General features: G+C 40.7%; 1 protein-coding gene across 1 annotated transcript; it reads left to right on the top strand.

Moving 5' to 3' along the window:
- Window positions 1-494: 494 nt before the first annotated feature.
- On the top strand, window positions 495-13,274 carry nudt4b (nudix (nucleoside diphosphate linked moiety X)-type motif 4b). The gene is made up of 5 exons (XM_026919901.3): window positions 495-999; window positions 7,019-7,129; window positions 7,901-7,945; window positions 8,163-8,250; window positions 9,328-13,274. The coding sequence occupies exons 1-5, from the start codon at window positions 904-906 to the stop codon at window positions 9,507-9,509; spliced, it is 522 nt and encodes a 173-aa protein (XP_026775702.1). The 5' UTR covers window positions 495-903; the 3' UTR covers window positions 9,510-13,274.
- Window positions 13,275-15,514: the final 2,240 nt, after the last annotated feature.

The raw sequence follows: 15,514 nt of genomic DNA, 5'->3' as shown, positions 1-15,514 counted from the left end.
ATTTGATAATAATGGGTTGTGATTTTCACTAAAGTGTGTTCCTCTTGGCTACAAACCCATGAAGAACCATGGATATATTGGATAAATGCCTCTCTCTCTGTCCATATATATATATATATATATATATATATATATATCATATTTAAAGAGACCCAACTTGAGCTTGAGTGTCTCTCCTTGTATTGTTATTGTTATTGTTGTTGTTATTCATGTTTTCTTTCTTTTATGTTGTTTCTTTAATGCTTTTACATTTGAAGACACATTGTAATCTCGGGTAACCAATAGCACCAGGACTAACCCCATTCTTCCCTCCTCAGGCTGCGTCCCAAACCGCACGGTAGCGCACTACACCCTGCAGGAGTACAGCACTCCGTCTGCTCATGTGGCGCGGCGCAGTGGCGCACTCTGTAGTGCAGTAGTGTGCGGATTGGGACGCGTCCTGAGTGTGCGCTCATGCGCGGAGCTGGGCTGAGGGATGGGAGTGTACAGCAGCAGCCCACACACACACACACATACACTCCCACACACACAGTATATAAACCAGAGCCTCGCAAATGAAGCCCTGTGAGAAAGAATGACACTCGGGAGCCCAGGAGGATGAATGGGTGATGTGTCAGGGTGTGTGTGTGTGTGGTGTTGGGGATAGAGCCTCTCTGGAGGTGTGTGTGTGTGTGTGTGTGAGGACATCCTGCGCGTTCTTCTGGCACACGGATGCCGGTTCTTCTCTGTCTCCTGTCGTAACACTGGCTGATCCAGCGGACTCGTCTGTATTCACCGTGCCTTTATCTACTTTTGGGATATCTGGAGAACTCTAAGGCGACGCATACGCACACGCATACACGCACACGCATACGCACACGCATACACACACGCACGCACACACGCGCGCGCGCGCGCGGCGTCATGAAGTTCAAACCCAACCAGACGAGGACGTACGACGGTGAAGGCTTCAAGCAGCGAGCGGCGTGTCTGTGTTTCAGGAACGAGCGAGAGGATGAGGTACGACTCTCCACACCATCTAATCACTGACTCCAAACCGCTCCGACATTTTCTCCACCCGAAACCCCTGCAAATGGCCCTGAAAAACGCAGTGCTGTGCAACGCGACATGATAGCGGCGCATCAGATGCCACTTCATTTCATAGCCTTCATACCATACATCATATATCATTTATCATTTATCATATCATATATCATATATCATATCATGCACGCGTAGAGAACAGCTGTACAGATCTCCTCTGTGTGTTTGGATTTGTTCCCACACTGTGTGCAGATGTTCCCACACTGTGTGCAGATGTTCCACTTCAGTCTGGTCTGGAGGTCCACAGTCATGAAGGACTGAAGGTTCTCCTCCTCCTTAAATGCAGTCCAGGTTAAAGTGTAACAGGTTTTCAGAGTGGAATTTCCTCAAGCTTGGCCTGTTAGATTGAAAGCCAGATGAGGTTTGCTCACTGCTCACTGCTTACACACCTCCATCTGCTCGGTTAAAAGTTCTGCTGTAGGATTAAACCCCCTTTCTGTACGCTTTACACACCTACCGTTTTCTCGCTGAGACTGAAAATAGTAAGAACTGGTCTTGCACTTTTACTAAAAGGCTGCACAATACATCGCTTGCTAATTGTTATTGCGATATTTTCCAATACATGTGCGTGATATATCGAATGAATCACTAAACTGTTTGTTGTGACCATCCTGACCATTGTTTGATTTTCTTGCTGTTTATTTTATAGAATTTACCAAACAGGTACTTTGGCAAAAAAAAATAATAATAATAATAATGAGGGTCAAATATTTAATCATGTCACATCAAGGGTCAGTGTGTGTTACTGCACATACTGAATGTGTAACTTATCTGGATGATGCTTTTATCCAACTGAGGGGTTGAGAGTTAAAGGTTTTGCTCAGGAGGCTCGGCAGGATGTGACCTCACAACCTTCTGATCAGTAGCCGAATGCCTTAACCAGTGAGTTACCATAACAGCAGTGCACTCCTGGGCAATGGGCCAAGCCCAGAATGGCAAAATATTAAGCTTTTAACCACAAATCATTGGTCAGGAAATGAGCAAGAATAAAACAAATAGATAAAGGAAGTTAGTATGCGAGAGCTTTTCCCTTTGATTTCTTTACATGTTTAAGCCTCGTGGCTCTTGATGGGCTGCATCAGGTGCGGCAGAGAACCAAATAATCACTAATCTTTTAAGAAAAAAAATCCCAGAAGATATTTTTGGAAAATGTTGTACACCCATGTGACATGTGATAGTTTGAATTTTACATCAAACATTTTAATCATTATCATGATTTTACTTTTTTGTACAAGAAGACTATAGAAGTGAATTTCCCTGTTTCTAGCTTTTCCCCAAACAAACAGTTCACTGCAGCAAAAGGAAACCAGCAAATGGAGGCACAGGAGCTCTCAGGAGTGCATCTGTTTCATTCCTGCTCATTTTCTCACCAATGATTTGTTATTAAGAACAGATTAAAAAGATTAAAAGCTTCATATAGTGCATTTTTGGGCTTGGCCTGTGTATAGATATATATGTATAACCTTATAAATGACTTCTGACTGATTTGGGTCTGAACTGATAAAGTTAGTCCTGCGATGTTTTTACTTGATCCGTTTTGCTTCTGGGAACCAAAGCCATACTTTAAACCGCTTTGACAAGTTGGTTCTCTTGCATTTGGACATCAGCACCTTCTTCCTGTCTACTGTCAGGCTGAAGGAATGATGATGAAATCACGAAATCATCAATTTACTTGACTTAATTTAAACGATGTCTCATGACGATATGCCGTCATCCTAAGCGAGGCATTCGCTACCCTCTCAGGCCTGAGCGATGTTTGCTATTATCTTCTGACATTATTGATCGGAAGAACCCCCATGGAGGAAGTGCTGTGGGATCAGCGGTGACTCATCAGGGCCGGCGTGTGTGTCGGTGTGTGTCGGTGTGTGTATCAGCTCAGATCTGGGCTCCGGTCGCTGCTGAATCACTCTGCTATGCTTTAACAAAGGACAGAGGACTCCTTATTACTCATGAATTCTCAGGTTACTGTCTCTATTGTAAACAGATCTGAGGCCAACTCTCTTTTCTCCCTCGATTGTTCTGAGCTTAATTTCAGCCCTGACCCAGAATCAGTGTGTGTGAGTCCTGTAGTGAGCTGAGCTGTAGCGTAGAGCCAGAGAAGGCCAACAGTGGCTGCACTTTGTTTATGAGTGAAAGGAGAAAGCGCAGGGGGTGAGGGATCAGTGACAGCAGTTAAACCCTCACGAGTGCACAAAGGAGGTAAATATCCGAGTGATTGTAGATGAGTGTTCCTTTACAGACTAATGCTTATTGCAGATCAGCTGAAGTGAAAATCACAGGTGGTGTCATTTTTAGTGATTTATTTCACTACTAACAGGTGGTTTAGATTCTCCATGCACATCTGAATATTTTTGCATATAGATCTGAAGTCTATGTTTTTTTTAGAAGAGATTGACATGACCGGCTGAGAGAATCTGTAAAAAAAATGTAGACATTAGTGTCAACTGCTTGTTTACATAGAAAAATAAATGTAGAAGGATTTGACTAAAGTAGTTCAGCATGTTTGGTGCAGGTTCACTCTGTATTCTGAATACAAGCTACAGGAAATATTACGCTTTCACACAAACACACAAGTACTCAAGTAGTATACTCATGTACGTGTATGTGTGTGTGTGTGTGTGTGTGTGTATGTTTAAGCCTCGTGGCTCTTGATGAGCTGCATCAGGTGCGGCAGAGAACCAAATAATCACTAATCTTATAAGAAAAAAAAACATCCCAGAAGATATTTTTGGAAAATGTTGTACACCCAGACATGTGTTAGTTTGAATTTTACATCAAACATTTTAATCATTATGATGATTTTACCTTTGTGTACAAGAAGACTATAGAAGTGAATTTCCCTGTTTCTAGCTTTTCCTCAAACAAACAGTTCACTGCAGCAAAAGGAAACCAGCAAATGGTATATACATACACAAAAACACACACACATATACACACTGTATATTGTGTGTGTGTTTGTGTGTGTTCTGATACCATGCAAATGTGCTTGAGACAAAAAAAAGCATGTGGTGAAAAACAATAGTTTACTGATGCACAGGCTAGAACATGTCACCATACAAATCACCCTATAATTAACATTATTATATGGTTGATATTGTTTTTTTTTTTTTACAACTCTAATGCCTGATGACTCTTTTTAGAGCACGGAGTAACTGCACATTATTCCTGTTTTGTAAACACCATTTCCTCCCTGGAGGTGAAGAGCGATCACACACACTGAGGCAGAAATATTTAGACACTCAGGGTTTGTTTGCTCCATTTACAGTCGGATTATACGCCCACTTTTCTTTAGCGTTTTCCTTTTAATCTAGACTAATCACAACTTTCAGCTGAGCAGTTGGTTATCTGCGACTGCTCCACACTGCGAACAGTTCTCAGGGTGAGGTCTGGGGGGAAGTCCAGCAAGCAGAGCCAGGGTTTCTTATGATTCTTATGAAGTTTGAGAACCCATGCTTTAAGGAATGCTAAAGTACTTTTAATGTGAAAGGCACGTAAAAGCAGTTAAAAGAATCTTACTCACATTTCCCACACAAAATTGTCTTGTTTTTATACTTATATCTGATTCAGCGACGTCTGTATCGAACAATACGTTCAACAGGATGTATAATAAAGTAGGCTATTTGTCGTAAAATACCGCTTATATTATATGAGGTGTAATAAACCTTTAAACGTTTAAACTTTTAAGCTTACACTCTCTCCTCCGACAAGGCAGATTCTTCTTTATCGAATCAGAAGTGGCTACTGGGGTTTAAAAAACACTTCTCCTAAGCACAGTTTTTCACAAGTCAATACACTAGAACACTTGTTAGTGCTGATAACAAACTCATGTACACACACACACACACACACACAGACTGCTGCTTTAAGACAGCATTTCTCAGCTGATTCAGCGTGGGTTAAAGAAATCACCACAGTGACTGCGAAGCTCATGTCTGGAAAGTGGAGAATGCAGGATTCAAAAACACACTCGAGCTACAGAGAGCTGCGCGACTTTCACCACACTAGCTAGCAGCAGAATGTGAAACGGGCTAGTTCTGTAATGACAAATCAGAAATGCGTGTGCACCACGGCCAACTTCTTTCCAAAGCAAAGACATCGAAAAAGAGCAAAAATATGACCTCTGTTTCCAATGCCCAAATTTTCTTCTCGTATTGAGACATCATTGCATTTGTATCATTCTGAATTTTATGCATCGTTACAACCGTACTTAGTACGCGTCATTATATGTTTACTCTCAGAACTTCACACACAAACACACACACACGAGAACATGTATAAGTGCTGTCAGGTTGTGGTGTATTGGTCACCTTCTGCTGCACTCTGCTAGGTATTTGCTGAACTGTAAAAATAACCCTACGCATGGGTGGAACAGACTGGAAAAAAGGCAGGTGGCAGCTCGTGACCTGACCTCAGCATAGCGCAAGCAAGCTCGGGGGCAGCACTTACGCATATGTGTGTTCAAGTGTGTCTAAGAGCTTGTGGGGCAAGATGATCATCATTCCCACAATCCCATTACAGTGAGTAACACCTGATGCCTTCTCAGCAGCCTGTGGATTAGCCAATCAGAGAGCATACTGAGTGGAGATCCAAGTACCCCATCTGTCAAAGAGCACCGTCTGCACTCGTATACAGGCATACACACTTTCTCACTTCATGTACATATATTTCTCATAGGAAGGCTTTTTCTTTATTCCATAGGCTGGAACAAGTTATTAAAACACATAATTCTCATACATTTCCACACAGAGAGAGAGAGAGAGAGAGAGAGAGAGAGAACTGTAAATCATTTAGTGTTCCAACAAACCTAACAGGTAAACTCTGAAGCCATTAAAACTTGAGATCAGGCAGATAAACAACAATTATATAAGAATATAACTAGAGGGTGAGAGAGCGAGAGAGAGAGAGAGAGAGAGAGAGCGAAGTGATTTGTCTGGTTTCAGTCAGTTCTATGGTGGCGTCTGCATGTGCATTAGAGTGGAACATGCTTGTTTACAATAAACAGCACTACAGGCACGTTTCAAGTGAGTGTGAGTGAGTATGTCAGTGACTTGTGAGTGTGTGAGTGAGTGAGTGAGTGAGTGTATGTGTGTGAGTGAGGTGAGGTTAGTGAGTGTGTGTGTGTGTGTGTGTCTGTGTGTGAGTGAGGTGAGGTTAGTGAGTGTGTGTGTGTGTGTGTCTGTGTGTGAGTGAGGTGAGTGTGTGTGTGAGTATGTTTGTGTGTGTGTCTGTGTGTGTGTGCGTGAGTGTGTGCGTGAGTGTGTGTGTCTGTGTGTGCGTGAGTGTGTGCGTGAGTGTGTGCGTGAGTGTGTGCGTGAGTGTGTGCGTGAGTGTGTGCGTGAGTGTGTGCGTTACTTCTCTGTGAGAGAGAGTGGAACATGCTTGTTTATGATAAACAGCACTACAGGCTCATTTCCAGTTGCTGGTTTCGGGTCACACCTGCGCTACATGAGTGCGTCAGGGGCAAAAGGAAAATGACGAATTTGTGTTTTAAATAATGGCTGTGCAGCATGGCATGAAGAGGGTAAATTCCAGTCATGCAGGCTGCAGACGGAAATGGAAATTCACAATGTTGTGTGTTTTACTATCAAACTCGAGTTATAGGTAACAAACCAGCCAGAGGGAGAGAAAGACAAGCTGTGAATGATTTTATGTGCAGGGATGTGAATGATATTGTTATTATTCAGCACAGTGGATGCCTAATGTAATTATATCACCTTTCTTCCACATGCCTGGATGGACACTGTACAGTTTTTCAGACGCTTCCCATTTAAACTTAGACAAAGTTAGAAATTTCTTGGTTTGATAAAATCTTCGTGTTAAGCCTTGAGTTAAGCATGTCTTTGTCAGCAAGTCTTTTCCATGGACGTCATGTGATGAGTTGGTCTTTCTTTTTAAAGTCAAGTATCCCCTAGTAACAAGCGGACTCATTTGGCAGGTGTTGCTGGTGAGCAGCAGTCGTCATCCGGATCAGTGGATCGTGCCAGGGGGAGGAATGGAGCCAGAGGAAGAGCCGTGTGGCGCAGCAGTGAGGGAGGTTTATGAAGAGGTGGGTCATTATCATTCGAATAATCAGCTATAGCTCAAAGGATTCTGGGTTAGCAGCTTATTAAACTCCACTAAACTAAACTAAACTATGCATAGAGAGGCATCAACTTCCCTTCCCTCGACAGAACTCGGGATTACGTCGTGTTCGAGCTACAAAGTGGGGAAAAAACCATGCACACCTCCATGTTCGTTTTTTGTTGGCGACAAGCTAGCTCGCTAACTGTGATGTATACTTCTCTGAAGTGTAGAGTCAGTGTTATAGATTTAACAAGCGAATATGTCTGTATGTTGATGGATCTAAAGCTAATGCTTGTATTTAAAGGTAAGAAGTGCTACTGCGTTTTAATGTTAATGCTGTGAGCAGCCATGTTGATTTGACGTCACTTGCTGAACTCAGGGGTTGAACAGACCATTTTGTTTTCTTTGTTTTTTCTTGTTTTTTTTTAGGGCCGCTAAACCACAGCCTGGGTTGTGTATTATAGCTAAACAGGAATTAGGGTGGAATTGTGTGAATAATTTCCAGTGTGTCACAATATGTTAATATGTTAGGAGCTTACCACTGCTGAAATAATGTTTCAGCGCTGCTCTGATACTGATATTTTACTGATATCATCTCTGTAACTGTTTTAGATTTCCTCGTGTCAGTGCAGCGACACACCAACCACAGTCAGGATCAGGCAAAGAAACAAAGTTATAGGATCAAGGCTGTTGAAAAGCATTTAGATGTAGTATGTTGTTCTTTTCAAATGACTTGTTATAAATCTCGTTCTAGGCTGGAGTGAAGGGGAAGCTGGGTCGCCTCCTGGGTGTGTTTGAGGTGAGCCTCTACTCTGCTATCAGTGTTTGCAGTTTACTCAATGTTCTGACCTTTATTACTTTCTTTTCCCATTAGCACGTATGAGGTTTAGTTATGGACGTATGCTCTGAAAGCACAAATGTTCTAGTCAGCATGATACGTTCTGCTCTAACACAGTTAAATAATAATAATAATAATCATAATAACATTTCTGAAAGGATGTCATGGTTTTGTGCAGCATAATCAGGACAGGAAGCATCGCACGTACGTGTACGTCCTGACAGTGACCGAGACTCTGGAAGCATGGGAAGACTCTGTCAATATCGGTAAGTTTACACAACTCCGTGTACAGTACAGCTTTGGCCTCGTTAACAGATTTGCACTTGGTGGGAGTGTTAAACGTTCTGACTTCATGTGCGAGTGAAGAATAACACGAACAGTCTACCCTTTACAATAAATTTTAACACCTCTTGGTTATTAAACTCCAAAAAAATAATTCTCTGCAGTGTATTATCACGTGACCGATGTCTTCTCTGCCGGAGTGGAGCCACTGATATGACGTTGATGACGACTTCTTGTGTAACTGAGGTTATTTCTGATGCATTGTTGCATTATTATGTTTTATTGGCACAGGATTATTGTTTTTGTTTTCTATTGTTATATTACAAAGGAAATTAGATGAAATTAGTACTTTGGCTTAGCAATTGTCATCTAAATAGGACTGTTTTCTGTGTTTACTACATGCCTTGCAAAACACACACAGCCTACAGTGCAGAATAGTCCTGCTCGTCAAACTCGTCAAAAAAAAAACGGTTAAAGCACGATTCTATAAATTACTGTACATGTGCATTGTACGAAGCAGTTAATTCATTAGTGTAGCAAAGTAACTCAAGTTTTGTTTATTTTTTTTCCTTTGTGAAAGGCGTTGGACTGCTCTAAATGAGAAACAACAAAAGCTCTCGGTCTTCTGAATAATTCTTGTTTTTCAGAGAGAAAAGAAGCAGGTTTAGTGTGAAAACTGCCACAAAATGGGCCCCTGCTGCTCTGAACCTCCATGTCTGTCTGTTGTTAGCAACAAGCTAGCAGCTAACTGTGAGGAGTGATGTATATTTTCCTCCTCAGAACAGCGAAGTGTAGAATCAGTGTTATAGATTTAACAGGCGAATATGTCTGTATATTGATGGATCTAAAGCTAATACTTGTATTTAAAGGTAAGACGTGCTGCTTTGTTTACTGTTAACGCTGTGAGCGGCCATGTTGATTTGACGTCACTTGCTGAACTCACTTGCTGATTAGGAAGTTGAGGGGGCGTTATCTTTCTGAGTTACGAGCTTTAGTGATGTGCAGCATCACACTGGCGACTTGTATTTACATTCTGCCGTGTGCTGTGTCTCCCTCTGCAGGTCGAAAGCGAGAGTGGTTCCCAGTGGAAGAGGCTATAAAGATTCTGCAGAGCCACAAGCCTGTCCATGCCGAGTACCTGAGACACCTTCAGCTCAGCTGCTCCACCACCAACAACGGCAACATGCTCCTGCCTCCTCCACCTCCCAACGACAACGCAGCCCGAGCTGCAGCATGCAGATAGGACTGCTCACTCTCGCTCTTTTTTTTTTCTTCTCTCACATACATTCCCTCCAGGCTCTAATCTCTGGATCTGTACACACACACACACACACACACACACACACACACACACACTTGGACACGGATGTGTTCCTGGACCCCTGAATCATCCAGGATTTTAAAAAGTGCTTTTGCTGCAAGGACTTGGTTTAAAAATGCCTTAAAAACGTAATGTGTTTTTTAACGTCTGGTTTGTTACTGTGTTTCTTTTAGGATTTATCTATCACTCGCTTTTCTTATTCTTATCACTTACGGCTATGAATCACGTTACATGTCCGTCGGCTTTGCAGACTGAATTCAAAACTGAAGTCACGTTACCTCAACTCCCCAGACGACCCCTGCATGTCCTGGGGATTACGGAGTTGTTCTTTGGAATTGGTGCCTGCTGTTTTAAAGGAGCCATTTGTAATTTTTAACGCCCCGCGCTGATCCTTCTCTCTTCCTCCAGACCAACCCCCAGCGCCATTTCGTTGAAATGCCTTCTGAGTTTAAGGAAAAGGGACAGAGCTAAGAAGCTCAGTTCTGGCTGCGAGTCAAGTTCAATCCTGGGCCAGAAAAATGTAAATGGAAGCCTGGAATGAAGAAACCAACCACATCTATTGCACAGCAATGGTGTGACTAACAGTTTTTTCCAATTTGATATATTATGAGTATTACAGTTCCGGAAACGATTTGGAAAATGGAAAATAGTCACATTTGGTACTTTCTTGTTCTGTACCCTGAACTTTGCCAGGGTGAGTCTCTGTTTTAGATTTGCATTGCTACATCGATCCAGTAAAATGAACAGTAACCTCATTTTAACTAATCAAAACATCCCTTTAATCGCTAGCTTTTTAACACTAGTCTGGAGCGGGCCAGTACAGATTTTGACTGGCAGGAGCGTCTAAAAATATTAGACATGACATTGTCACATGATCAGAGTCACATGATCAGAGAATATTGAGTACTAAGTAAGATTTTTTTTTTGAAGGCATAGTTCAGGGAACATTCATATCATGGCCCTAAAATTTCCTGCGTCTCAAGTGTAGAAGATCAGCCAAGAAATATTTAGAGAACAAATTGTGCTCCGTTTGATTTGCACTAGCGCTTTGAGGCTAACAGGTAATGGTGGCTTATGACCAACAGTTAGCAAACTGCTAAAATCATCACTCACTTCTCTCAAATGACAAAACTGTCCAAGTAATACTATTTGTAGCAATTTTATGTAAATAGCAGAAGTCATATAATTCAGTATAGAAATATAAATTCAATTTCTCTTCCTCTGATCAAGGCCATTTGTAGTTACTAAACAATTTTTCTAAATATTCTGCAGAACTGAGCATTATTGTCAAGGTTTTTAAGTGGAAACAAATGTATTAACTTTTGCTGAAATCTTTTCGATTACTTTTTTTTTCTCTTTTTAATGATTATGACCGTGATTAAAAAAAAACTTTTAGCCGCAGACCTGATTTAATCAAGTCCAGAACAAATGCTGGTCTCCACATGATCCTCAGACACTGAAGCGTGACGTGTGTGACGTGTGGTAGTGACGTGTGTTAGTGACGTGTGCTAGCGACGTTTGCTAGTTGCGTGTGCTAGTGACGTGTGCTAGCGACGTGTGCTAGCGAGGACATGCCCGAATGTGGTCAGTGCACCACTTTTTGGTGATGTTCATGATGCTCCTATGTGCTACATTGTCCAGACATTTGAATATCTATTCTAGTTTTTCATTTTATAACTCTCCAGATTTCCTACTGATGCACCGAAATAAATGATTCAGAACTTGAAACCTAAAATTAGGACACCCTGAGCCTAAAACTTAATTCATTCTCTTGACCACTGCATACATATTCCATCTATGTTCTGTAGCGCTTATCCTACACAGGGTCACGGGGAGCCTGGAGCCTATCCCAAGGGACTCGGGGCACAAGGCACGGGACACCCTGGACGGGGTGCCAACCCATCACAGGGCACAATCACACACACTCACACACCCATTCACACACTACAACCGATTTTAGAGATGGTAATCAGGCTACGTCACATGTCTTTGGACTGGGGGAGGAAATCAGAGTACCTAGAGGAAACCCCCAAAACACAGGGAGAACATGCAAACTCTACACATGCAGGGTGGAGGCAGGAATCGAACCCCAAACCCTGGCAGTGTGAGGCAACAGTGCTAAGCCACCTTGCTCCCCTACATGCATATTGTTAATCGATTTTGCTTTTTCATTTTTGAGAGAAACAAGTTTAAAATACACAATATTTTTCCCCCAAGTAAATAAATTGAAGTTCATCTGGTGCTATTTGCTGTGAGAAAACGGGGCAGAGCAGATCGGGTAATGATTTTCCTACAAGTTCTTTCCCATCCAGGTAGTTGGTTAAAATGTGACCTCAGTTCACTGCAGACAAGCACTGAAGTTTGACGTTAAACAATTACACCTACAAGCCCGAGGCCATGTTTAATATTTAGTTCAAGGTAATTAGAAATCCTGCCTAACCAAAGTATCCGTGTCAGTGATTATTGGCTCGGGAGAGCAGAGGAATCAGTGTCTTTTTTTCCCCCCACTATTTGTAATTCTCATTATAGTCTGTAATGTGTTTCATTATTAATCTGAGGCTGTATTTAATCTTAAAAATGGACACTGCGGAACCTTTTAGTCAACTTTTTCAGCATTTGTGGGACTATTTTTGACACATTTTCAGCAAAAATATTGGTGGCTGAAATTTCTGTGCATCTTTAACTCATAAAGCTGCCTGAATAATGCTGCTAAATCCAACGCTCACCTTCATCAAGTGGATGTTGTATTTACATGAATACTCAAAAAAAAGAACCCTCACTCTTGAGAGTTGTATGTTGGGTAAATGGAACAGTCCTGTGTGTGTGTGTGTGTGTGTGTGTGTGTGTGTGTGTGTGTTTAGTATATGAATCTGTCATGCTTGTGATTGTAAAAATGCCTCTCTAGTGCCAAACTTTCAGGGATTATGAGAGATTATGATTGTTCTCTTAAAAACTTAAAGAACTTCCTGTCTTTCCGGACTGCCAGGGCAGATTTCCTTCGGAGCTAGTTGAGTTTTCCCGTTTCTCATTTCCTTGCACAAATTGCAAAGTCGTCACTTCTTGACCGTAACCCCATGTGTGTAGCCTAGAAAAGGTCCCTGTTAGAAAGTTCCAGAAGGAAACGGCCCTGGCGCTCCTCCACTCAGTCACAGATCCACGCTTCTCCTACATACACAGACCTTAGAGCATGTACGAATGATCTCTGCTCTTCGGATCTGTACATTTTCACTGAGGCCTTCACTGTGGAAGAATAACATGATCATATCCGGGTTATACAGTCAGGCTTGTGTGGTGCGGTAAAACAAAAACATGTGTAAGCCATACAAAAATCTAGTGCATTATCACAGTGAAGGCAGTACTTCATATTTATAGTGTAATTTCAGATAAGAACTGGAGAAAGGCAGATGGTCTAATGTGCTGTAAATGCAGTTTGCTGTTACTTTTGGTTTACGTTTATGAAAGTAACTCTTTTCCCCGAGGTCAGTTATTAGGATGTACTTGAGCCCAGACTATGTTTGGGCACTCACTCGTCTTTCTCTTAATGCAGCCTGGTTAACAGTTTCTCTGTTCTTTTATGTGACTATGTACTGAGGGATATTTTAATCTGACTGCAGATTGTTTGTATTTCAAAAGAACTCTCAGTTCTAGGGAAGAATTGAATAAACGAATTAAAGGCTCTGACTGCTATCTTTTGTGTCATTGTACTGATATATCTCTGTATCTCATCCACTGCTGTAACCTGATGTTGAGTAAGAGACTATCAGCTGTTGCAGGATTTTAGGTGTGGCCATGTCGTTGTTACATCAAACCTTCGTACAACCTCTTTCCTAGAGCAAATCGTTCTGGGGAATGTGCAGAAATGAATCGAATGAACAGGGAAGTAATTCAAAAAACAACTCCAGTGTGCTCAGAAGTTCTACAGCATATGAAGGTGCACTTTGGTGGGGAAAAAAATTGTAATCCAGCAAAGGTAATCCAAGGCACACTTCCAATTTGTTAAAAAGCCTTTATTTAAATGGCTATTTCATAGTAGAAATATTATAAAAAGAGGGAATAATGAGCTACTGACCCACATGTTTGGGCAGAAATGCCTTCTTCAGGGTGCAGCCCCCACAAACAAAACTGCCTCAAACAGGTTCTCACCTAAAGCAGCTAATTAACCTGCTCAGATGAAATGACAGAGCAGAGGTGTCTAGTGTCAAAATGCCACTAGGAGGAGTAAGTCAAGAACTCTACATGGTGCCACAATGAGAGAAGATAACTAAATATAAATATAAATATAAATATGAATAACTGCCGAAACATGAGGGTCCGCAGCCCATTATTCCCTCTCTTTTATAATATTTCTACTATGAAATAGCCATTTAAATAAAGGCTATTTAACAATCTAAACTGGAAGTGTGCCTTGGATTACCTTTTGTGGAGTACAGACAGGTAAGTTTTAATTAAGCAGTATATTATATGCCTAAAATTAATTTCTGCATGTCACAAAGCATATAGCATGGGTCGACCTAAACTGATTTCAGTGTGAGTCAAAGTAGTCAAATTATACAGATAGTGTATAATAATATCCCATTAAGTGTACTGATCATTTAGATAAATAAAACGTACTGCTATATCACATTTTAAACATAGAATCGGTGTAGAAATGTTTGCTGTATGTACATTTAGGAAATCGTTGACGTTCTCAGGAGATGCTTGAGAGCAGAAGAATTCACACAGCAATGTTGAGAACGCTGAAATGTAGCTCCTGAAATAAGAGATGAATATCTACAGACAGAAAGAGAGGACGGAAGAGGACGGTCAGTGAAATGACTGAGATAGAGATGCTAATACAGTGAAAGAAAGGAGAAAGAGAACAGCCTGGTACTCACACTGATCAACCCTGACTTTTTATATATTTAATAACAATTCAGTCATAATCAAATATCAGTAAATTTCATATAGTGTGCTCAGGATCTGAGAAGTTGGTGCTACAACATACAAGTACACATAAGGATTACTGCTTTTTCCCAATTAAAACAAGAAAAAGTCATTGTTTTTCTTCCTAAAAATGATATATACAAAGGTTGTTGAAAAGTTTAGACATTTAATCGTTTTTTTTTTTTTTTAAAAAGAGACACAGACCTTGCTTATTATATCAGTTAAAGCATTTTAGCAGTACAGAGTCCACATATTTTTCCACAATATGTCTAAGCTCAGCTCATTTATATGTCTACAGCTTGAATGGTAACAATTTACAATAAGAAAACAACAGCCCAGTGAGTATGCAAGAAAAAAATACTATTTGAAATGAATAATGTTTTATAAAATGTTTAATTGTTACTGCTAAATGAAAGGTAATTTACCACTTTACTCTAGGGGGTGCAAATACTATTAACTAGTAGTGAAGGGCTAGTATTAAATTCTTTTAGTGTTAAAGACTCATGCACAAACGCTAGTTAGTTTTTTTCTTCAAACTATTTACTCCAATGTTGTTAGTGAATGACTGGAACTCTTCAGTGTGTGGTTTGTAAGCCCATAGCATTGGAAATCATTCAAAATAAACCTCGATTGGGAAAGCCAAACTGAAGAATACATTAATAATGTGATATTTCTATTAATATTAGCCATAAGTCTAGCCTCCTCTGAAATCAGAGCATAGGCTTAGACATTCAAAGCAAAAGAATAATTCATTAACAATATTTGACCAATCATACTCCATTATGTAAGCTAATACCTTTGTACAGTTTGAATGAATGAACTTAACCTGGTGTAGGACTACTTAAATCAGCTTAATTTAATAATCATAATGTTTTTCATTCTATTGCTGATTGGTCTTTCAGTCTATCCTGTAATTTTAGGCCACTGTTTATATCATTAGTGTTGATTCTGTATTAGTGTGGCTGTTCATGGTTGTTATGTTAGTTGATCTATTTGTTCATTTC

This window comes from Pangasianodon hypophthalmus, chromosome 9 (assembly GCF_027358585.1).
Source record: "Pangasianodon hypophthalmus isolate fPanHyp1 chromosome 9, fPanHyp1.pri, whole genome shotgun sequence".
Taxonomy (NCBI): Eukaryota; Metazoa; Chordata; class Actinopteri; order Siluriformes; family Pangasiidae; genus Pangasianodon; species Pangasianodon hypophthalmus.
The sequence above is the reverse complement of the archived record's forward strand: the minus strand, read 5'-3'. Positions and strand labels throughout refer to the sequence as shown.

Coding starts and splice junctions, on each gene's coding strand:
- nudt4b (XM_026919901.3), top strand. CDS start 904: ATGAAGTTCAAACCCAACCAGACGAGGACGTACGACGGTGAAGGCTTC. Junction 7,946..8,162: donor GCCTCCTGGGTGTGTTTGAG/GTGAGCCTCTAC, acceptor GGTTTTGTGCAG/CATAATCAGGACAGGAAGCA. Junction 8,251..9,327: donor GGAAGACTCTGTCAATATCG/GTAAGTTTACAC, acceptor CTCCCTCTGCAG/GTCGAAAGCGAGAGTGGTTC.